The 22,808-nt window shown below is 43.0% G+C and overlaps 1 protein-coding gene across 1 annotated transcript in view; it reads left to right on the plus strand.

Moving 5' to 3' along the window:
• syne2b (spectrin repeat containing, nuclear envelope 2b) overlaps positions 1-22,808 on the plus strand; it is a 296,242-nt gene that overhangs the window by 111,111 nt on the left and 162,323 nt on the right. The window contains exons 58-73 of the mRNA XM_072916123.1: positions 53-2,108; positions 2,345-2,679; positions 2,757-2,901; positions 3,000-3,200; positions 3,277-3,536; positions 3,639-3,798; positions 3,905-4,051; positions 4,191-4,331; positions 8,553-8,729; positions 17,684-17,821; positions 17,922-18,107; positions 18,201-18,314; positions 18,376-18,528; positions 18,597-18,689; positions 18,773-18,907; positions 19,154-19,276. Coding sequence (XP_072772224.1) covers positions 53-2,108; positions 2,345-2,679; positions 2,757-2,901; positions 3,000-3,200; positions 3,277-3,536; positions 3,639-3,798; positions 3,905-4,051; positions 4,191-4,331; positions 8,553-8,729; positions 17,684-17,821; positions 17,922-18,107; positions 18,201-18,314; positions 18,376-18,528; positions 18,597-18,689; positions 18,773-18,907; positions 19,154-19,276 — 4,564 coding nt within the window. The remainder of the gene's footprint in view (positions 1-52; positions 2,109-2,344; positions 2,680-2,756; positions 2,902-2,999; positions 3,201-3,276; positions 3,537-3,638; positions 3,799-3,904; positions 4,052-4,190; positions 4,332-8,552; positions 8,730-17,683; positions 17,822-17,921; positions 18,108-18,200; positions 18,315-18,375; positions 18,529-18,596; positions 18,690-18,772; positions 18,908-19,153; positions 19,277-22,808) is intronic.

Genomic DNA, 22,808 nt, shown 5'->3' on the forward strand with positions numbered 1-22,808 from the left:
CAGACAGTGTGTTTGTTCAAACTGTCTTTTGAACTCTCTCGTTTTCTTTCAGTTCCCTGGCAGAGAGTAGCCACAAGAAGGCCGACCAGCTGAACTCCATTAAGAGAGATATAGAAGAAAACAGGAGTGTCCTTGGGCAGTTACTTGGCATCCACACAAAGCTGTATCCCCTTCTTAGTTACTCTAATCAAGCAACTGCAAAAATTCAGCTTCAGACTCTACATCATGAATGGAGAGACCTGGAGACAGTTCTAGAGAAGACCTTGCATCATACTGATATTCAGTCCCAAAATGCCAGCAGCCTTCTGCTGGAGTTGTCATATCTGCGGGGACATTTAGAATCAATCGGTGAAGAACTTGAAGCCAAATATCCGAGTAGCCAAGTATGCCAGTGGGATTACAAGAAGGCACAGCAGTTTTTGATGGCACATGCTGAGGTTAAAGCTGCTAACGTGATATATCTCCATTTGAAAGAAAGGTCGCAGGCACTACTCCTAAGTTTATGGCCAAAAGAAACCGCAGAGATAAACAAAGGTCTGCTGAATGTCAAAGACCAAGTTTGTCTAACAGAAGAGTGGATGTCCTCTCAAATTCAGAAAAGCAGTAATCCTATAATGGAGCAAGTGATGACAGTGGCGAGGGATGGGCTCACTTGGGCCAAGCAGATTGAGAGTGATCTAGATGGCAGGCGAAAGACGGTGCCACTGCGCCCTGAGGCGGTTCACCAGCAACTCAGGGATCTAAAAAGGCTGCAGTCTGAGGTCACAATCAAACACAGTCAACTAAAAATACAGGTAAAAGAGGTAGCAGGTTACCTACCACAGCTGGACCCAGCCGAGGAGATACCTGTGGTTCAGTCTTTGCTGGACTATCTAAAAGAATGTTCAAAGTCAATCACTGAGAAGTTATCCAAAGCCATGAAGGACACAGAATCCGGTCTGCAAATCAGGGAAAATCTATTTAAACAGATTGCAGATCTAGACACCTGGGTTGGGACACATCTGCAAAGAGTCACAGCCAAAAGCATAGGTGGGGAATGCATGTGTCCTGCTGAGATTGAGATCCAAGAAACGCTTGTTGAAGCTAAAACGCAGTCTGCTCTCTGCAATGCCCTTTTAAATAAGAGTAAAGACATTTGCTCTGAGCTTAGCATCACTGAGAATTGCCAGCTTTTTGACAAGATTAAAGACCTACAAAAAGATATCGACATGATCAGCAGCTATGAAAAGTCTAATAAAAATGAACTAGAAGAACATATGCAATATTTGGAGTCAAACAAGCAACAGCTAGCCACTATTGAAAAAAACCTGAGGGAAATGCAAGTAGACTTGGGAAAATTCAGGTTCCCTATCACAATAGAATCCCTGCAAGTTTTGGAACCTTTCAATCAATTGCTTTTGGAACAGAAGTCACAGATTGACATTCTCCAATCCCGGATTCCACAAGAAAAGACAATCGAACTATATTCAGGCACTGCTGCAATTCACAACCTAATGACTAGTCTACAAATGAAGGCCAGAAATCATGAAAGGTACCTCAACCTGAGACAACGTGCCGAAGACATTAAAGAGGCTATTGAGGAACAGGTCAACCAGACCAATGAAGAGAGCAGAGAGGTGGCAGAGAAGTATAAGATCTGTCAAAAGCTTATTTTCCAGTTCCCGCTGATAAAAAAGCTATGTGACGAGGCTGGATCTGAACTCCAGATGATCCTGGCTGACCTATATCCTTCACAACTGAGCTCAGAGCAACAGAGACTTCAACAACTTGAGGAAAGCTTCAAAATCTTGGAGATGAAAACCCTCAACGATATCAGCCTTTTTGAGTGGAGTCTACTGAAAGAAGTGGATCTGGTCACAGAGAGAAACGCCACACAAGCCTTGCTCAGAGAGGCTCTCCTGGAGCTCCAAAAACCCCCACTGATGGAGCCGAACGAGAGATCCATTGATAAGGAATACCAGAGGATAATGTTTCTGAAAAAAACTGTTGAGTCAAGAATGAGAGCCTTGGAGGTTTTAGAGCAGAACAAAGGACACAAGGACGGAACCAACACTTTAGATCTTGAACACTTGAAGAAGGACGTTCTACGTGAATGTGACTCACAAATGGCAAGTATTTTTCAAGATAGAGAGCAGTTTGTAGCTACTTAAGAACTTTATTTTGGTCTATGTGACTTGAGTATTGAGCCCAGTGGGTATATCTAGTTTGTCACAGTACATGCCTTTTTTAGAACACAACTTACTTTTACAATTTTGCCTTTTCGTCCTCAATCAAACCACATTCAATGACCTTTGTTATTACCTTTGAAATATTGTGCATTGCTAACCCATGTTTTGTATTGTAGGACAATATCTCTGATGCAAGGATTTCTCTGAAGAACTACATCTCTACTGTAAAACAAACGCGAAAATTCCTGAGGGACTCTGAGGTCTTTCTGCTACCCCTTCCTGGCTCAGCTGGAGTCTGTTGTGAAAAGTTGGAGGTGACCCAGCAGGTGTTGGCCTCCCTGGAACACAACATCCAGACTTACATTGACCAGCTGAAAGGGAAAGAGACCCTGCATCCTTACTTGTCCCTTGTCGAGGTAGAGCAACTCAAAGAGGCCATTCTGAGCCAGTTCCTGGTGAGGATTTCCACACTTAAGGCAAAGGGCTTTCTACATTTGGAGAATCTTACAAGGTAGTATATTTATTCGCATAATCACACAGAGAAAGTGGGTTGCATCTTTGTTCATATGGCTGTAATCTGTGTCTCAGCTGTGCTGAGAATTACAGAAATTATACTAAATTTAATGAAGACATCAGTCTGAGTGTAAGGAACACAGAGGGGAGCCTTGCACAGGTGGTCTCGCAGAGGGTCAACTCTCTGGCTGACTGTAGTGAACAGTTAGCTAAAGTTGTGGTGCGTATCAGACCAAAGGCTCTCGCACATTGAAACAATGGAAGAAAAAAAAAGGCAATGTTTATGACCCACATGCCCGTCTCGGGTCTCTGGTGTAGGCATTGCAAGAGGAGCTGGATTGTCTGCAAAAACATCTGGAAGAGGTGGTGGACTGGTGTCCGGAGCAGAGTTGCCGTGGACAACGGGAAACCTCAATGGCCGCCGTATGGAGACGCATAGTAACACTCCGCCATTGCTTTCAGCAGCTGACTCCTAGACTTAAACAAATAATTGTAGAATGGAGTGACATCACCTGCAGTGTAAGTCCGTACAGGTTTCACAAATGTATTAAAAGGAATTAAAACTGTCCACTCAGAGTCTGCTTTGGTACTTTAGGTGGAGAAAGCGTCCGCTTTACTGCAGCAGGTTGAGGCGGAGCTCCCTAAGCCTGCCCCGTTGATTGCATCTACCAATGAGCTTCATGATCTGCAGCAGTTCTGGGAACAATACCAGGACAGGCTGGACTGTGAACACCGCTCTCTTTCTGCCCTTGAGTTACGCATTGCCAGGCTGCTGGGTATCCCTGCCAATGTGGAACAGGCTCTGCCCGCTCCACTCTGTCAGCAGCTCCAAGCAATGCAGGCCAGGTACAATAGGTAAGGTGTTTTTTCACCAGTGCCTGACATTAATGAAGGCTTCTAGCAAATAGTGTTTCCAAATTATGCCTCTTGAATGCCTGGCAACATGTATGTCCTTAGTGTAAAGCAGACCAGCCGCGAGGGTTTGGGGTTCATCAAGCTGGATCTAGAGGAGAAAGAAAAAGTGCAGGAGGAGCTGCAGGTGGTTTGGGTTTGGTTGACCACTGCTGATAGTCTGTTGTCAGAGATGGACCCAAGCAGCAACACAGCAAAGCTGAAGGTGTGACAATCGTCCAGCTGCAGGAATGATTTTACAGCAAGTCGCCTAGATTGCGATAAATCTCTACTGTAACTTAATACCCTACGAACACTCTTCCGTGTTTTAGGAGATCCATTGCCAGTTGTGCATCCAGAAGGCTTTGGTCCATCGCATCATGGAACGTATAAATACAAAATACCCAGAGACTGTGCCAGCCGAGATCGGTGGCCAACTGCAGGAGATTCAAAAGACTTTACAACAAGTCGAAGTCAAGGTAAACAATTTAGTAGCATTACACCAAAGGTCTGTGAAGGACCTGTATTTATTCGACATAGGAGTCTGATATTTGAAAGTATTTTTATTGCATTTATGTGCTATTTAGTGACACATTTATGCCTGATTTGGTCCTTCAGGTGCAAGAGGCAATAGAAAAGAGTGACCCTGTGCACAGAATCGGTGCAAAGCTGCTGGAAACCCACACTGGCTTGAGTTCAGTGCGGCAAAGGCTGGAAGAGAAAAGTTATACTGTAACAGACGCAAAGCTTACTCAGAAGGTGGGTGCTAACCAGTGTTATTTTTGACAGCCGTTTTTAAAATTCCTTTTAGTTAGTCTTTTTACGAAAATGAATTTCAGTTTTTTGTTCCATTTTAGCCATCTAAATTGATTTAGTCGTTTAAATTCTTCAACGTTTTTGTCGACTAAAATTACAGTACATTTGTATAAAGGATAGTGCATCTTTAAAGTTGTCTTGAAATCACTTTTATTAAGGTTATTGCAGAGCATCTAAAAAACTAAATTCCCAAGACCTGCACTCCATGAATATATCAATCAGTACATTTCACACTAAATTGTGTTGTTTTAGCTGAAATTAAGCATTTTTACGTTAAAATTAAAATAGTCATATGAAGAAACAAACTATTTTTATTCTGTATCGTGTATAACAATATTGGCATCTTGGCCACTGTGCCGTTTAAATACAGCAACCAGTGTTAACAAATCTAGAATCTATCTCACATGCCTTTCTTTGTCTGTTAGCATGAAAAATGGGGTGTAACGGTACACACAAATTTCAGTTCGGTACGTACCTCGGTTTAGAGGTCACGGTTCGGTTCATTTTCGGTACAGTAAGAAACCAACAAAATATAAATGTTTTGGTTATTTATTTACAAAATTTGTAAACAATGGCTTTATCCTTTTAACATTGGGAACACTATAATAATTCTGCCACGTTAATCAACATTAAACTGCCTCAAGTTGTTGCTCAGATGAAATACAATGACAAAACATTTCTTCTACATATAAAAAGTGCAACATTAAACAGTTTCAAGTCAACTCATCATGCTTAATTTATTACAGCATTTGGGAAGCCTGTAGTTGATTTTTATTATGCAAATGTTATATTTTTATCAACGTGTGATAGCAGGGACCCTGCCATTCTAAACTAGGCTGCTGCATTTCTAATGATTAATGTAACTATAGCTGAAAAAAACGGTACAATAGCAATAGGAGAGACTATTCATCCCTGAACACCATGGAGTTCATGTAGGCTTAATGATGCAGTTACATTATTATATCAACTATCAGAGACAGAAACTCTTCATTTAACATAATGTCCTTTTTTGCTGCTTCAACACAGCTCAATCAACACAGAAAAAGTTAAAGTGAAATAGCAGACAGACAGTGCTTTGCTGTCCGTAACACACACCGCAAAATGAGCTAACGTTACGCTAAAAGCGAATTAGCCTTCACCTCAAGCCAGGACTGCGAGCGAGCTGAACTGCCTTTTATATTTCTAGAAGGTCAACGGGCTCATAGTGATGTTACTAGTAGTTGACTGGGAGGTGTTTATTATCATTTGGGGAGAGTCCGCTGCCTGATGCTTACCTGCTAAACGCTAAGCACTGACTACATGCGCTCTGAATACGCATTGCTGATTGGCTGTTACCGCTCTGAATACACACTGCTGATTGGCTGTTACCGCTCTGTTTGTAACCAATCAGATGGTTGTGTGGGTGGGACAATGCTGGGTGCTGTGTAGAGGACTGACAGAAACAGAGGCAGAAGGAAGCGGAGGCGGCTACTTAATATGTTCGTGTGGAAACTCGTTCAGTACACCTCCGATCCGAACTGAAACCCCCTTACCAAAACGGTTCAATACAAATACACGTACCGTTACACCCCTAAAAATTACAAATCTGGCCCTTAGCGTTGTCAAGTTGTGCAATTAACTGAATAGTGTGCGGAGGACATAGATGAAAGTGCACTGGACAGGTATCTTCGCTTATTAAATTGGCAGACAAGTTCACCCATGGTGTACAGCAAAAGTATTTGTAGAGTAAGCGGTCTTGCTCCTGCTCTACCATCTTTTATAGTAACAGTCATTCAGTTACAGAATGAGTCATTTTTAAATATTAGCTTTGGCCTACTTACTGTTGCGTAGATGTCCAGATGGTTAGCCTGCAGACGGTGCTTCAAGTTGGTTGTATTTTTACCGGAGATAATGGAGCCACAGAGTTTACGTGTCTTGTTGTCTAGTGCGGCAAAGGTGAAGTGCGTCCATATGTCTTCTCTTCTCTTTCTTCCTGGTTTAGAAGACATATTGTACTGAGGTGTGTAACAATATAGTAGGGATGTAACAATTGTTGATAGGCGTTAAAGTACTTATACATACACTAACATCTTTTGACCGAGTTTTTTTTTTTTTCAAATTAAACAAAATAAATAGACATACTGCTAGAAACCCCTGATTTTGCATGTCTTGTTTCTTATGCTTCACTGATAGTGTTTTAGTCCTAGGGCAGGATTTAAAATACCACGCGCTAGACGGCAAATAAATTAGCGTGTACTATGAGTGGGCGTGACATGCCTGATTATATGATTGTTTACTGTTTAAATATGATTGGATTATGTCTCTGTCAACTTTCTCGTCTCGTTTTTATTCGACTAAATTGTCAATTAATTTAGTCATTTTTTTAGTCAACGTGCATTTGTTGTGATTAGTTACCGTCCTATTGTAGTCAGGGGAAAATATGTCGTTAACGACAAAAACATGTGCAAACCCCGTTTCCATATGAGTTGGGACATTGTGTTAGATGACAATGATTTGCAAATCATTTTCAACCCATATTCAATTGAATGCACTACAAAGACAAGATATTTGATGTTCAAACTCATAAACTTTATTTTTTTTGTAAATAATAATTAACTTAGAATTTCATGGCTGCAACATGTGCCAAAGTAGTTGGGAAAGGGCATGTTCACCACTGTGTTACATGGCCTTTCCTTTTAACAATACTCTGTAAACGTTTGGGAACTGAGGAGACACATTTTCTTTCCCATTCTTGCTTGATGTACAGCTTAAGTTGTTCAACAGTCCGGGGGTCTCCGTTGTGGTATTTTAGGCTTCATAATGTGCCACACATTTTTCAATGGGAGACAGGTCTGGACTACAGGCAGGCCAGTCTAGTACCCGCACTCTTTTACTATGAAGCCACGTTGATGTAACACGTGGCTTGGCATTGTCTTGCTGAAATAAGCAGGGGCGTCCATGGTTACGTTGCTTGGATGGCAACATATGTTGCTCCAAAACCTGTATGTACCTTTCAGCATTAATGGCGCCTTCACAGATGTGTAAGTTACCCATGTCTTGGGCACTAATACACCCCCATACCATCACAGATGCTGGCTTTTCAACTTTGCACCTATAACAATCCGGATGGTTCTTTTCCTCTTTGGTCCGGAGGACACAACGTCCACAGTTTCCAAAAACAATTTGAAATGTGGACTCGTCAGACCACAGAACACTTTTCCACTTTGTATCGGTCCATCTTAGATGAGCTCAGGCCCAGCGAAAGCCGACGGCGTTTCTGGGTGTTGTTGATAAACGGTTTTCGCCTTGCATAGGAGAGTTTTAACTTGCACTTACAGATGTAGCGACCAACTGTAGTTACTGACAGTGGGTTTCTGAAGTGTTCCTGAGCCCATGTGGTGATATCCTTTACACACTGATGTCGCTTGTTGATGCTGTACAGCCTGAGGGATCGAAGGTCACGGGCTTAGCTGCTTACGTGCAGTGATTTCTCCAGATTCTCTGAACCCTTTGATGATATTACGGACCGTAGATGGTGAAATCCCTAAATTCTTTGCAATAGCTGGTTGAGAAAGGTTTTTCTTAAACTGTTCAACAATTTGCTCACGCATTTGTTGACAAAGTGGTGACCTTCGCCCCCATCCTTGTTTGTGAATGACTGAGCATTTCATGGAATCTACTTTTATACCCAATCATGGCACCCACCTGTTCCCAATTTGCCTGTTCACCTGTGGGATGTTCCAAATAAGTGTTTGATGAGCATTCCTCAACTTTATCAGTATTTATTGCCACCTTTCCCAACTTCTTTGACACGTGTTGCTGATATCAAATTCTAAAGTTAATGATTATTTGCAAAAAAAAATGTTTATCAGTTTGAACATCAAATATGTTGTCTTTGTAGCATATTCAACTGAATATGGGTTGAAAATGATTTGCAAATCATTGTATTCCGTTTATATTTACATCTAACACAATTCCCCAACACATGGAAACGGGGTTTGTACACTGATGCTAACGAAACACTACCAGAAGAGCTGATCCCTATCGGTAGTTTCCTGTGGACATATATGCTCCCCCTTACACCTGGTCCATGACTTTACAGTGCCCACCCATACCACGACTACATGTAAAACATCTGAACACTTTATGTGAGCCAATTCTAACTCTACTTAACTGTTCTTGCAGCTGGTATGGGACCAGTTGGACAGATGGCACTCAAATGTGGCAGCGCTGGAAGCTGATATGCGGACCCTGGAGAGCCCACAGGAGGCGTTGTCCCTCGCAGAGAGACTTACGGCGGTGCACCAGCTCTATGGTCATCTAGCCAAGCAGGCGGAGCATAAGACCACTCTCCTCAGCAAGGTTAATTCCTTCTCCTGACACTCTGGATAGTCATATATTGAAGCTGATTACGCGTTTGTTTTTAAGTTTCAATGAGGAAACAGTATGGATGGTAATGGAATTGGGCGGCGATGGCTCAGGAGGTAGAGCAGGTCATCCAGTAGGCAGAGGGTTGGCGGTTTGAAGCCTTTTTCATTCATCCCAGTCATTAAGCAAGATCCTTCACCCACCTTGTCTCCAGTGCTGTCCACACTGGTGTATAAATATCAATGAATGTCTGGTGGTAGTCAGAAAGGCTCTTGTCATGAATTTACAGTATCCCTTATGGCAGCTATGGCTGTAAATGTAGCTTACCACCGCCATAGTGTGACTTTGGACTAAAAACTTTCACGACATACTACTTCTTGAAAGACGTTCCATAAATTCCATTCATTATCATCCATCCATTCATTTTCTGTACACACTAGCCCTAATGAGCCACTTACCTGTGGCTCATTAGAGCCACAGGTAAGTTGGAGCCTATCCCAATTTACCAAACCAGCCTATCCCATGGACCGGTCGCCAGTCAATCGCAGGGTACATATAGACCAGGGGTGTCCAAACCTTTTGACTTGGGTTTCACATACGAGAGAGACAGCCTACATATTAGAGATGCGCGGTTTGCGGACACAAGCGCCCGATCCGCGGATTATCCGCGGATTGGGCGGTTGAAATAAAAAAAAATAGATTTTATCCATGGGTCGGGTCGGGCGGTTGAAATAAAAAAAAATTAGATTTTAAATAGATTCAGGCGGGTGGCAGTTAAACCAATTCGGAAATATATATACATAGTTAAATGTTGTTACCCACATACGAAAAACGAGCAGGCACCTGCAGCATATGCCACAACAGAAGAAGAAAAAAAAAAGAGATGGACACTTTTACGGAGCGGAGAAGGGACGCCTCGCCGGGGTCCGGGACCGAGGCCCCTTCCCCCGAGAGGGCCCCACCGGGAGCCGTAGCTGAGGCGATCCGCGAGAAGGGCCCGACGCACGTCCAGGGTCACCACCGCGGCCATCGCACCGACACCCCGCCTCGTCCGCCTTCGCCGCGGCCGGCGTCACACGCAGCAGGTAAGCAGCTTACCTGCCCGCCCCCCCCTTGGCCGGGGGCTCGTAACAGGGGTCACTCCGCGCGCTCCGCCCGCGCAGCTTACCTGCCCGCCACCCCCGTGGCCGGGGGCTCGTAACAGGGGTCACTCCGCGCGCTCCGCCCGCGCAACTTACCTGCCCGCCACCCCCTGTTGCCGGGGGCGCGTAACAGGGGTCACTCCGCGCGCAGTGCGCTCACGAAAGGGGTGGGGCTCACCCTGGTTGATAGACAGCAGGACGGTGGCCATGGAAGTCGGAACCCGCTAAGGAGTGTGTAACAACCCACCTGCCGAATCAACTAGCCCTGAAAATGGATGGCGCTGGAGCGTCGGGCCCATACCCGGCCGTCGCCGGCAGCGAGACGCGCTTGGAGGTGCGCTCAGCGCGGCTCCCATATGATTGCGCACTGGTGTGCGTCTGGGTCGTGACAGCGTGGCACGTGAATGTCTGTGCTGCATTGGATCAGTCTCCTTTCTTTAACAGGCAAAAGCTTTATAACCTCACTAATGCCTTGCATCGTCTATATTAGATATATAACAAATGTTACATCGGGTGGATGGCGGATGGTTGACGACTTTCTGATGCGGTTGCGGATGAAATAATTGCCTATCCGCGCATCTCTACTACATATACATATATGCAGTGGCGGGCCGTGCGTTTCCCACCTAGGCCTTCAGTGATGTCCGACTTCAAAGATTACCTCTCAAAATACCATAAGTGATGTCACCACATGACCATTTCTGGAGGAATACTATACAGAAACACATTTACGCCCTACTGGGGCGTACAGTACACAGAACGGGTTATTTTCTGGCGCATTTAAAAATCAATTAAAACGCATCAGCAATTTAAACATATCTTATGTGGTGCTGTCAAAATTAAAATTGCAAAAAACATATTAAAAGTGAAAAAATAAAATATTTGAACTTACAATTAGTAGGACATATTCGATGCCGTTCCCCGTTTCATCTACAGAACAGCTGAGCTACCTTCCGGGGTTGTCCGACATCATCTCACAAGATGTAGTTTGTCTTTAAATATTCTTCTTGCAAATGTATATCTGCCACCTAATCAACGTTTTGTTCTCCTTCTCTGCTATCTCGGTCTGGCTACGGCGCAACACTTCCTGCTAAATTGAACCTTGTGAATGGATACTCACTTTGGAGTGACAAGTGTGTATCCAATCACAGTCTTGTTAACATCAGGCTACCTAGATAGGCAACTGTCAACAACTTGTGATCTGATTGGCTATCGCAACTGTTTCTCAACTCTGTGTTCTCAAATTCATCCGCTAACGGTCCTGATGAGTATCCAATCACAGGACGCGTAAATGTCACGTTCAACGTGAAACCATCTAGAAGGCCTTACTGACAAGTCGTGATCTGATTGGCTATCGCAACTGTCTATCAACTGTATGTCCCCGTTTGTTTTCAGTGCATAGACGCCCGCGTTGTTGATTCTGAAGGCCTCAGGCAGATTTGGTTCAACATGGCAACATAAGCTAGCTGAATTCTGATTGGGTACAAACTAAAACTTAAAGGGGAACATTATCACAATTTCAGAATGGTTAAAACTATTAAAAATCAGTTCCCAGTGGCTTATTATATTTTTCGAAGTTTTTTTCAAAATTTTACCCATCACGCAATATCCCTAAAAAAAAGCTTGATTTTAACCATCGTTATATACACCCGTCCATTTTCCTGTGACGTCACATAGTGAAGCCAACACAAACAAACATGGCGGAAAGAACAGCAAGCCATAGCGACATTAGCTCGGATTCAGACTCGGATTTCAGCGGCTTAAGCGATTCAACAGATTACGCATGTATTGAAACGGATGGTTGTAGTGTGGAGGCAGGTAGCGAAAACCAAATTGAAGAAGAAACTGAAGCTATTGAGCCATATCGGTTTGAACCGTATGCAAGCAAAAACGACACGACAGCCAGCGACACGGGAGAAAGCGAGGACGAATTCGGCGATCGCCTTCTAACCAACGATTGGTATGTGTTTGTTTGGCATTAAAGGAAACTAACAACTATGAACTAGGTTTACAGCATATGAAAAACATTTGGCAACAACATGCACTTTGAGAGTGCAGACAGCCCAATTTTCATCAATTAATATATTCTGTAGACATACCCTCATGTCAGCAGGCCAGGGAAGCTAGGGTCGATATTCTTCTCTTGATCATCTTCGGTGGCATAAGGGACGGTGTGAGCCTAGACATCCAGGGGGTTTAGCTCGCTCGTTTGCGGGAACAAACTGCCGCCATTGCTTGCCGTGCTACCGAGGTCCTTTGTCCCTGAATTGCTCACACACTCCGGCAGATTCAATGGGGGTCTGGCGGCAGATTTCTTTGACTTTATCGTTGGAAATGCATCTGCTTTGAGTGTCGCAGGATATCCACACATTCTTGCCATCTCTGTCGTAGCATAGCTTTCGTCGGTAAAGTGTGCGGATCAAACGTCCAATTTCTTGCCACTTTCGCATCTTTGGGCCACTGGTGCAACTTGAATCCGTCCCTGTTCGTGTTGTTACACCCTCCGACAACACACCGACGAGGCATGATGTCTCCAAGGTACGGAAAACAGTCGAAAAAACTTAAAATAACAGAGCTGATTTGACTCGGTGTTTGAGAAAATGGCGGATTGCTTCCCGCTCCGAGAGCGAATATTAGAAAGGCGTTTAATTCGCCAAAATTCCCCCATTTAGAGTTCGGAAATCGGTTAAAAAAATATATGGTCTTTTTTCTGCAACATCAAGGTATATATTGACGCTTACATAGGTCTGGTGATAATGTTCCCCTTTAAAACAACAGCACGGGAGCGAGCATAATATGACATGAAGAGAATATGAATACTTTTAGATTTTTAGGGAAAGTAAATAAAAAATAATTTTATCTTTAACTATGATCATGATTTCTGGTTATGTTAGGCCAGCAGAGAAGGTATTGCTGGCCCTTACGGCACACCACTGCATACATGTGTGTACTAGAGATGTCCGATAATATCGGCCGATAAATGCGTTAAAATGTAATGTCGGAAATGATCGGTATCATTTTTTTATTATCGTTTTTTTTTTCTTTTCTTTTTTTTTTCTATTAATTATTAAATCAACATTAAAAACACAAGATACACTTACAATTAGTGCACCAACCCAAAAAACCTTCCTCCCCCATTTACACTCATTCACACTCATTCACACAAACGGGTTGTTTCTTTCTGTTATTAATATTGTGGTTCCTACATTATATATCAATATATATCAATACAGTCTGCAAGGGATACAGTCCGTAAGCACACATGATTGTGCGTGCTGCTGGTCCACTAATAGTACTAACCTTTAACAGTTAATTTGACTAATTTTCATTAATTACTAGTTTCTATGTAACTGTTTTTATATTGTTTCACTTTCTTTTTTTTATTCAAGAAAATGTTTTTAATTTATTTATCTTATTTTATTTGATTAATTTTTTAAAAAAGGACCTTAATTTCACCATACCTGGTTGTCCAAATTAGGCATAATAATGTGTTAATTCCACGACAGTATATATCGGTATTGGTTGACATCGGTATTGGTTGATATCGGTATCGGTAATTAAGAGTTGGACAATATCGGAATATCAGATATCAGCAAAAAAGCCATTATCGGACATCCCTTGTGTGTACATATTGTATTATTTATTATCATTTAATATCATGGATATTAAGTATGTGAAAGTTCGACTCCTATCTTGTTTACTTCTATGAGGACCTCCTTAAAGTTTTGTAATTAATCAGAAATATCAAGCAGCTAAAAAGTGCCAAACATGGAAAATTGGGGAGGGAGTGTTTTGCATTTTTCCCATAATTCACTGTAATGGTTTTAAATGGGTGTCATTTTGATTTTTGTTGTTGTTTGGACGACAAGATATCCACAAAGTTCAGTGAGCAGGTTGTGTTATGTGTGACCATGTTTGTTGACGTTTTGTGCCAGTTGCACTTTTTTTGTGCCTTGACTGGGGTAGGTTGTTTGTATTGTGTCATAGAAGTGAATGCTGTGCTAATGACAGCTCAAACCACTATTCATAGTCATTGACCTAAATTTACTTATGCTGTCCACAAGATGGCAGCAGATACCTAACATTCAGAACATTCGGAAACGGAGATTGTAACCCTGTAACTCCTAACTATGCGGCCAACGTGCTATCCTATGTTATGTTATTACCGTATTTTCCGGACCATAGGGCGCACCGGATTATAAGGCGCACTGCCGATGAATGGTCTAATTTTTAAATCTTTTTTCATATATAAGGCACACCGGATTATAGGGCGCATTAAAGGAGTCATAGTTTTGTTTTTGTTTTCTAAATGTAAAACACTTCCTTGTGGTCTACATCAATGTTTTTCAACCACTGTGCCGCGGCGTGAGATACAGTCTGGTGTGCCGTGGGAGATGATCTAACTTCACCTATTTGGGGTAAAAAAATATTTTTTGCAAACCAGTAATTATAGTCTGCAAATGATGTGTTGTTGTTGAGTGTCGGTGCTGTCTAGAGCTCGGCAGAGTAACCGTGTAATACTCTTCCATATCAGTAGGTGGCAGCCGGTAGATGTCGGAAACAGCGTGCAGGTAAAAGGGTGTCTAATGCTTAAACAAAAAATAAACAAAAGGTGAGTTAGGGAAGGCTATGCAGAATTAAACTAAAACTGAACTGGCTACAAAGTAAACAAAAACAGAATGCTGGACGACCGCAAAGACTTACTGTGGAGCAAAGACGGCGTCCACAAAGTGCATCTGAACATGACATGACAATCAACAATGTCCCCACAAAGAAGGATTAAAACAACTGAAATAGTCTTGATTGCTAAAACAAAGCAGATGCGGGAAATATCGCTCAAAGGAAGACATGAAACTGCTACAGGAAAATACCAAAAAAAGACAAAAAAACACCAAAATAGGAGCGCAAGACAAGAAGTAAAACACTACACACAGGAAAACAGCAAAAAAGTCCAAATAAGTCAGGGTGTGATGTGACAGGTGGTGACAGTACATCTACTTTGAGACAAGAGCTATAGTGATGCATGCTTGGTTATGCTTTAAAGTCATATCCAACAATTGCGACGATGACTTTTTGCTGTCAACTGAGTTTCGTTTTTTAATTATTCCTGCTGGTGGTGTGCCTCTGGATTTTGTCAACGCAAAAAATGTGCCTTGGCTCAAAAAAGGTTGAAAAACACTGGTCTACATAACATGTAATGGTGGTTCTTTGGTCAAAATGTTGCATAGATTATGTTTTATAGACCATCTACAAGCCGCTTTCTGACGGTCTTATTTACGTGGCTCACCTCTTCTCCCCGTCATCTTTGTTGTAGTGGTGTAGCGTGCAAGGACGGGAGTGGAAGAAGTGTCAAAAGATGGAGCTAACTGTTTTAATGACATTCAGACTTTACTTCAATCAATAACGGAGCAGCATCTCCTCATTCGGAAACAGCACCGGAAATGTGTCCCGTGAAAAACCCTCCGACCGGAACTCTCACATAACTAAAGTTCTTTGGGTGAATAATGTAAACTCACGACACCGGTATGTTTTAGCGCTTTCATGACGAGTTTACTGACAGATATAAGTAAGTACTTTACACTAATTTATATTAGAAATGGCAACAGCGGAGGATGAATGCCACATAACAAGAAGATAGAGAAAAAGAAGAAGCTTATCGACTACGGGGCCGGCACGGACTACAAAGGCGGATTCGCGCAATTTGTCAGGATTTATGCAGATCCCAAATAAACTAGAAGGTAAGAAAAGTTGCTTTTGCATAATATTGCGAAACAAAACGCCAGATAATGTCTTACCTTATACACACCAGTGACGTGCAGTCACTAGAGGCAGGTGAGGTGGGGCCTCACCTGCCATCATGGAAAGAAAAAAAATGTAAATAGAAAAAAAAAAATTAAATTGTTATATGTATCCAGTGATTATACTATAAAGTTATTTTCCATTTAACTTCACCAGTTTTAGATTATTTTTATTCAAAATCGCTGAATTTTCACATTTGCCGTTCAAATACTGAGAAGAGACGGTAAGGTGAACAGCAGCCAGTTGAGGCACGTCACTCAGTGCCGCAACATGGATTGCGCAATGACTCGGCTAACTGCTGGCCTGCTGTGCAGTGAGACTGTATTGCTATATATATATAGGATGTCGTTGTGGCTTGTGCAGCCCTTTGAGACACTTGTGATTTAGGGCTATATAAATAAACATTGATTGATTGATATTATACATTTCCATAGTTTAGTTAGCTGAGGTATATAATGTACAGTGTATTTTGTCAACTGTATGTGTGTAAAGTATTTCTTGTGCTGAGCGATCATAAAACGGCTGCAAAAGACGCACTGGCTGAGGCTCGCTTCCTGCACCCCCGCCGTAGAATTATTATATCAACTAAAGCCCACACTAAACTTTCCACGTGCAAGATTGAATCTATTTTAAAAAATTATTTCATAAGAAGCCAAAAAGTGCAAAAATAATAATGTTGGTGTTGGAGGAGTTGTGAATGACTGCAGGGACAAAAAAAAATAATTAAATTGTTATATGTATCCAGTGATTATACTATAAAGTTATTTTCCATTTAACTTCACCAGTTTTAGATTATTTTTATTCAAAATCGCTGAATTTTCACATTTGCCGTTCAAATACTGAGAAGAGACGGTGCGGTGAACAGCAGCCAGTTGAGGCACGTCACTCAGTGCCTCAACATGGACGGACTCGGCTAACTGCTGGTCTGCTGTGCAGATACACCTGCAGACTGCAGGTGTACCTAATTCACAACTCCTCCAACACGAACATTATTGTTTTTGCACTTTTTGGCTTCTTAATAAATAACTTTTGTAACCTATTTTCATGGGCTTTCCTCTTTGTGATGTTAAGTTCCTGTTATGCGCTGTTATACAGTATATGCCTTGAGCTCTTATTTTGAAGGCGCTAAGAGCGGAAGTGATGTCACGTTGCGGAGGTTTTTGAAAGAAGGTAAATAAAGTGGTCCTCGTGTAAACTGGAGCCTCCGTGTTTGTTATTTTGTAGTTTCATACAGTATAGGCGACATTTATAAACCCTCGGTTACACTTTTTTAAATAGATTCAATCTTGCACGTGGAAAGTTTAAGTGAGGGCTTTAGTTGCGGTGCATGGACTTAATTTCTAAGTAAAGGTAAGACCATAATAACGTTTTTTTAAATTAAATGTGCTTTTTTGTGTGCTACAGTTTGTATGTGTAAAGTTAAAGTTAAGTTAAAGTACCAATGATTGTCACACACACACTAGGTGTAATGAAATTTGTCCTCTGCATTCGACCCATCCCCTTGATCACCCCCTGGGAGGTGAGGGGAGCAGTGGGAAGCAGCGGCGCCGCGCCTGGGAATCATTTTTGGTGATTTAACCCCCAATTCCAACCCTTGATGCTGAGTGCCAAGCAGGGAAGAATGCTGGTATGAGCTTTTAAACATAACCCGTTAAGTGCTGCCAATCAAATGGTGAATAAGATACTCTTTAGGGTTCATATGTTTGTAAATCTGACTGTGATGAAGTCAGTGCCTCACCAGTCATCAACCTCACCGCACGTCACTGATACACACACACCATAATAATACTTGTATGACCCCGATAGGGACAAGTGGTAGAAAATGGATGGATGTATGGATGTTGAAGCACATCAAACGGCGCAGACTACACTTATCTCTTATGTTTGACTCATCTACTGGTCACACCGGGTTATAAGGCGCACTGTCAAGTTTTGAGAAAGAAAATGGAATTTAAGTGCGCCTTATAGTCCGGAAAATGCGGTAATATTATGTGTGTTTGTGTTTAGATGCAGACGTGGCTTCAGGAGCATCAAGAAATGATCAACAGCTCCGAGAGTTGGATGGCGCAGGCTCAGTCCTGGCTCGCCGCTCCTCGCACTTACACCACAGCTAAATGTCTGAGCGACCACGTTGAAGCTCTGCAGGTCAGCAGGACCTCAATGCAAAAAAATCACAAGTTTCCCCAAATCGTGTTTATTTAATGTTGTTAGTAATGATACCTTCTTTTGATTTATGACATCACAGACGGTCTTAAAAGATTCAACACAGATCCGCACCACTTTGCAAGGTTTTAGTTCAGTCCTGGACGAAATGTCTCAAGTGGTGGACGTGTCAGCTCTCCGGGAACAGCTCTCCCAAGCCGACCGCCAAGTGGCCGCCGTTCAAGACAGCTTTGCAGCTCCTTTGTCTCGACTCCAGCAGGCCACCTCCGTGAGTCATAGATAGCTTCGGTCTTTCAATGTCTTTGTATTGCTGACAGCCGCTAGTGTCGTCTCTTGTATCTCATACCGTCCGGTTTCCAAGGAGGTGGAAGTAATCGAGACCGAGGTCAGGGAGATGGAGAGCAACGTTGCTGAGATCAAGAGTATTTTATCTTCTCCAGAGACGCTGCCCAGCCCCAAAGAGAGACGTCTCAAGGTAACATGCCGCTTGTCTCTTGATTTGAAACACATGCTCGATGCTCCTTGGACATGCACAGGTGGTGGAACAGAAGATCCACTCCATGAGGAGCAGCATCGCGGACATCCAGAAGGCAAAACCGGAACTTCATCTTCCAGAGAAGGCTGAGGAGACGCTGACCGTCTTCAGTGTCATTGAGGAGCTGCAGAATTTGCTGCTAGAACTGGAGAAGGTCAGTCGGTCAATGGGCGGATCAGTTGATAAGTCAGTCAACCATGTTCTGTCCTACTCTCGTCCTAGAAAGTCCCAGCTCTCTTCATCCAGCAGCTTCCCACGCCACTCCAAGTCCCGAAGACCACATCCCAAGCAGGATCCAGCGCGGAGGAAGCTGAGGTCTGTCGGAAGGAACACTGTCCAACCGTCCTTATGTCTCTGAACAACTAGGGAGGGTTTCTGTTTGTGTCGCCTTGTGGCAGGAGAACGCCGAGCAGGGCCAAGTCATGATCGCCCATGTCGAGGATGACGCACTGCGACTCTCAGGAGCTGCGTTGTTGACGGTGGAAAGAGCGACACCCGAGCAGAGACTGTCAGAGACCGCTGACAGCCCGACGGTAAGGAAGACCCGAAGCATGACATGAAACTTTAAATATGAAATTCATGACACTGACGGTTTGTTGTCCTGAAAGCTGCAAGTCCTGTGTGTACTGACAGCCATCATCATCAAGTGCATTTAACTGCATGCTAACTACTACCAATGTGGTGTTCTTGGGAATTCACCAGAACAAACAGTCTTCACAATAATAGAGCTGGGGGCTCATTGTGGTGGCACACTTGATGGCACGTTCGTCTTGTTTCAGCGGCAAGGCGCTGGCGGCGAGGAGGCCTGTCAGGAAGTGGGAGGGCAGGAGCAGAGAGTGAAGGGAGGTGGAGGAGGTGTTGTGTGGTGGCTCTGGGATGCTCTCCTGGGTGGTTCTTCTGAGGTAACAAAAACAAAGATGGAAGATGTCCCCTTTTTTCTGTCTCTGTTTTTGCTCCATGTTTTTACATTCCATTCCTGATGTCCTTTGAATACCATCTCTACTAACTTCTTTCTCTATAACCTTCTGTTCCTAAATTCTCTGCTCAGCCCGAAAAAGGTCAATATTATTCAATGTTTCAATCAATGTTTATTTATATAGCCCTAAATCACAAGTGTCTCAAAGGGCTGCACAAGCCACAACGACATCCTCAGTTCAGAGCCCACATAAGGGCCAGGAAAAACTCACAACCCAGTGGGATGTTAATGTGAATGACTATGAGAAACCTTGGAGAGGACCGCAGCTGTGAGTGACCCCCCCCCCCACCACCAGTACCACTTTGTCAACAAATGCCTGAGCAAATTGTTTAACAACACCACCATTTAAACGACACCGTACAATAATCATCAAAAACGCACGAGAGACAAGAACTTGGTCTATGTGGTCACATCACACAGCACATAGGGCTGTAAGCGCACCTGTTTTTATTAGCACACACAAATTGGCACAATCAACCGCGGACGCATTTCAGCTGTGCATGTCAGCCTTCAATAACGAAAACAGGCGTTTAGGAGATCAGAATCAGAATCAGCTTTATTGTCATTACGCAAGGTAACGAGATTGAGGCCATTCCATACAGTGCGATGTGTGAATGCTAGAAAAACAATGTGCAAATATATAGAAATATAAAAAATGTAGAAGTGCAATGAATATGATGTGAAATGAATATATACATGAAAAAACTAAACAAAAACAGGGTGGTTGGTGGAATGGGTTATTGCACCGAAGAGAAGGCAGTTATGAGGGACAATGGGGCAGTCCGTTCAGGATGGTTATGGCCCTGGGGAAGAAGCTGTTCTTTAGCCTGTTTGTTTTGGTTTTAATGCACCTGTAGCGCTTCCCAGAGGGCAGCAGGTGGAACAGGTCAGAGCCAGGGTGGGTGCTGTCCTTGATGATGGCACTGGCTCTGTTGAGGCAGCGGGAGGTGTAGATGTCCGTCAGAGAGGGGAGAGGGCGGCCGATGATCTTCTGAGCCGTCTTGACCACTCTTTGCAGCCTCTCCCTGTCTGCTGCAGTGCAGCTGCCGTACCATACCGTAATACAGTAGGTCAGCAGGCTCTCGATGGACGAGCGGTAGAAGGTCAGCAGCAGGTCAGGCTTCAGGTTGTACTTCCCGAGGACTCTAAGGAAGTGTAGCCGCTGCTGAGCCTTCTTGATGATTGATGTGGTGTTGACTGTCCAGGAGAAGTCATTAGAGATGTGGACTCCAAGGTACCTGAAGGCCAAGGTACCTGAAGGTACCTTGGTAAAAGATAAAAGACAATTTGGCCAAAGGCAATAATTGAGGGTACATCTTAAAATGTATAATTAAACCTTAATTAAGCAAAAATATGATTTTAGTCGATAGAATACTCGATCATAAAAGAAACCATTATTTAAACGGCACCATATAATAATCGTCAAAATCGCACGAGAGACAGGAATTTTGTTTATGCGGTCACACCACACAGCACAAAGGGCTGTAAGCGCACTTGCTTTCATTGGCACACACAAATTGACACAATCAACCACGGACGCGTTTCAGCTGTGCGTGTCAGCCTTCAATAATGAAAACAGGCGTTTAGGAGATAAAAGACAATTAGGCCAAATACAATAATTGAGGGCATATCTTAAAATGTATAATTAAACCTTAATTAAGCAAAAATATGATTTAGTCGATAGAATACTCGATTACTAAAAAAAAAACCCCCCGCCCCCCTCTAGGGGAGACCGGATGCAATGGACGTCGAGTGGGTCTGACATACTATTGTGAAAGTCCAGTCCATAGTGGATCTAACATAATAGTGAGAATCCAGTCCATAGTGGGTCTCGCATAATATTGTGAAAGTCCAGTCCATAGTGGATCTAACATAATAGTGAGAGTCCAGTCCATAGTGGGGCCAGCAGGAGACCATCCCGAGCGGAGATGGGTCAGCAGCGCAGAGATGTCCCCAACCGATGCACAGGCGAGCGGTCCACCCCGGGTCCCGACTCTGGACAGCCAGCACTTCATCATTATTCCGTTTATCTGGGTCGCGGTGACAGCATACTTAGCAGTGGCGTTAATATTTCCTGGTTCCGATAAAAAGTATGCGTTTCCATTACCCCAAGAAATGCGCAAAACCTAAATATCGCAATAAGAAACTGGTAACGGAAACACCCATATTTCGGAAAAGCTCAAGTATCTCTCATGAGGTGGTTTTTGAGACGTTTCGATGCTTGAAGTGTTTCGCAAAAAGTTATAGTACAACTGATTGAACTCACGACTAGAGATGTCCGATAATGGCTTTTTTGCCGATATCCGATATGCTGATATTGTCCAACTCTTAATTACCGATTCCGATATCAACCGATACCGATATATACAGTGGTGGAATTAACACATTATTATGCCTAATTTTGTTGTGATGCCCCGCTGGATGCATTAAACAATGTAACAAGGTTTTCCAAAATAAATCACCTCAAGATATGGAAAAAAATGCCAACATGGCACTGCCATATTTATTATTGAAGTCACAAAGTGCTTTTTTTTTTTAACATGTCTCAAAACAGCAGCTTGGAATTTGGGACATGCTCTCCCTGAGAGAGCATGAGGAGGTTGAGGTGGGAGGGGTTGAGGTGTGTAGGGGGTAGCGGGGGGTGTATATTGTAGCGTCCCGGAAGAGTTAGTGCTGCACGGGGTTCTTGGTATTTGTTCTGTTGTGTTTATGTTGTGTTACGGTGCGGATGTTCTCCCGAAATGTGTTTGTCATTCTTGTTTGGTGTGGGTTCACAGTGTGGCGCATATTTGTAACAGTGTTCAAGTTGTTTATACGGCCACCCTCAGTGTGACCTGTATGGCTGTTGACCAAGTATGCCTTGCATTTACTTTTGTGTGTGAAAAGCCGTAGATATTATGTGATTGGGGCGGCACGCAAAGGCAGTGCCTTTAAGGTTTATTGGCGCTCTGTACTTCTCCCTACGTCCGTGTACACAGCGGCGTTTTAAAAAGTCATACATTTTACTTATTGAAACTGATACCGATAATTTACAATATTACATTTTAAAGCATTTATCGGCCGATAGGGAAATTATCAGACATCCCTACTCACGACCTACCGATCTCAGGGTGGACACTCTAACCACTAGGCCACTGAGCAGGTTGGAAAAGCATGATGGAAACGCTTTTTTCGCATTTAGAAGTCACATAAACACCGAACCGGTTGCTAATTTTACAGGTAAACACTGCGGCATTAAATGTTTTTGTTCCTTAACGAATAACACCTGTTAGCATGCTAGCTTTTTTAAAGCCAATTTTGTAGGTACACACTTCCAGTCATATTTTAACACTTGATGCATGCTAACATTAGCATGCTCGCATTTTTAAAAAAATAAAAAATTTCAGGTACCCACCTCAGAGTAATGCATTTTTTTTCAGTGTGTGGCCCCAAGAGGAAAAAGTTTGCACACCTCCGCT

The sequence above is a fragment of the Nerophis lumbriciformis genome, linkage group LG26, assembly GCF_033978685.3.
Source record: "Nerophis lumbriciformis linkage group LG26, RoL_Nlum_v2.1, whole genome shotgun sequence".
Taxonomy (NCBI): Eukaryota; Metazoa; Chordata; class Actinopteri; order Syngnathiformes; family Syngnathidae; genus Nerophis; species Nerophis lumbriciformis.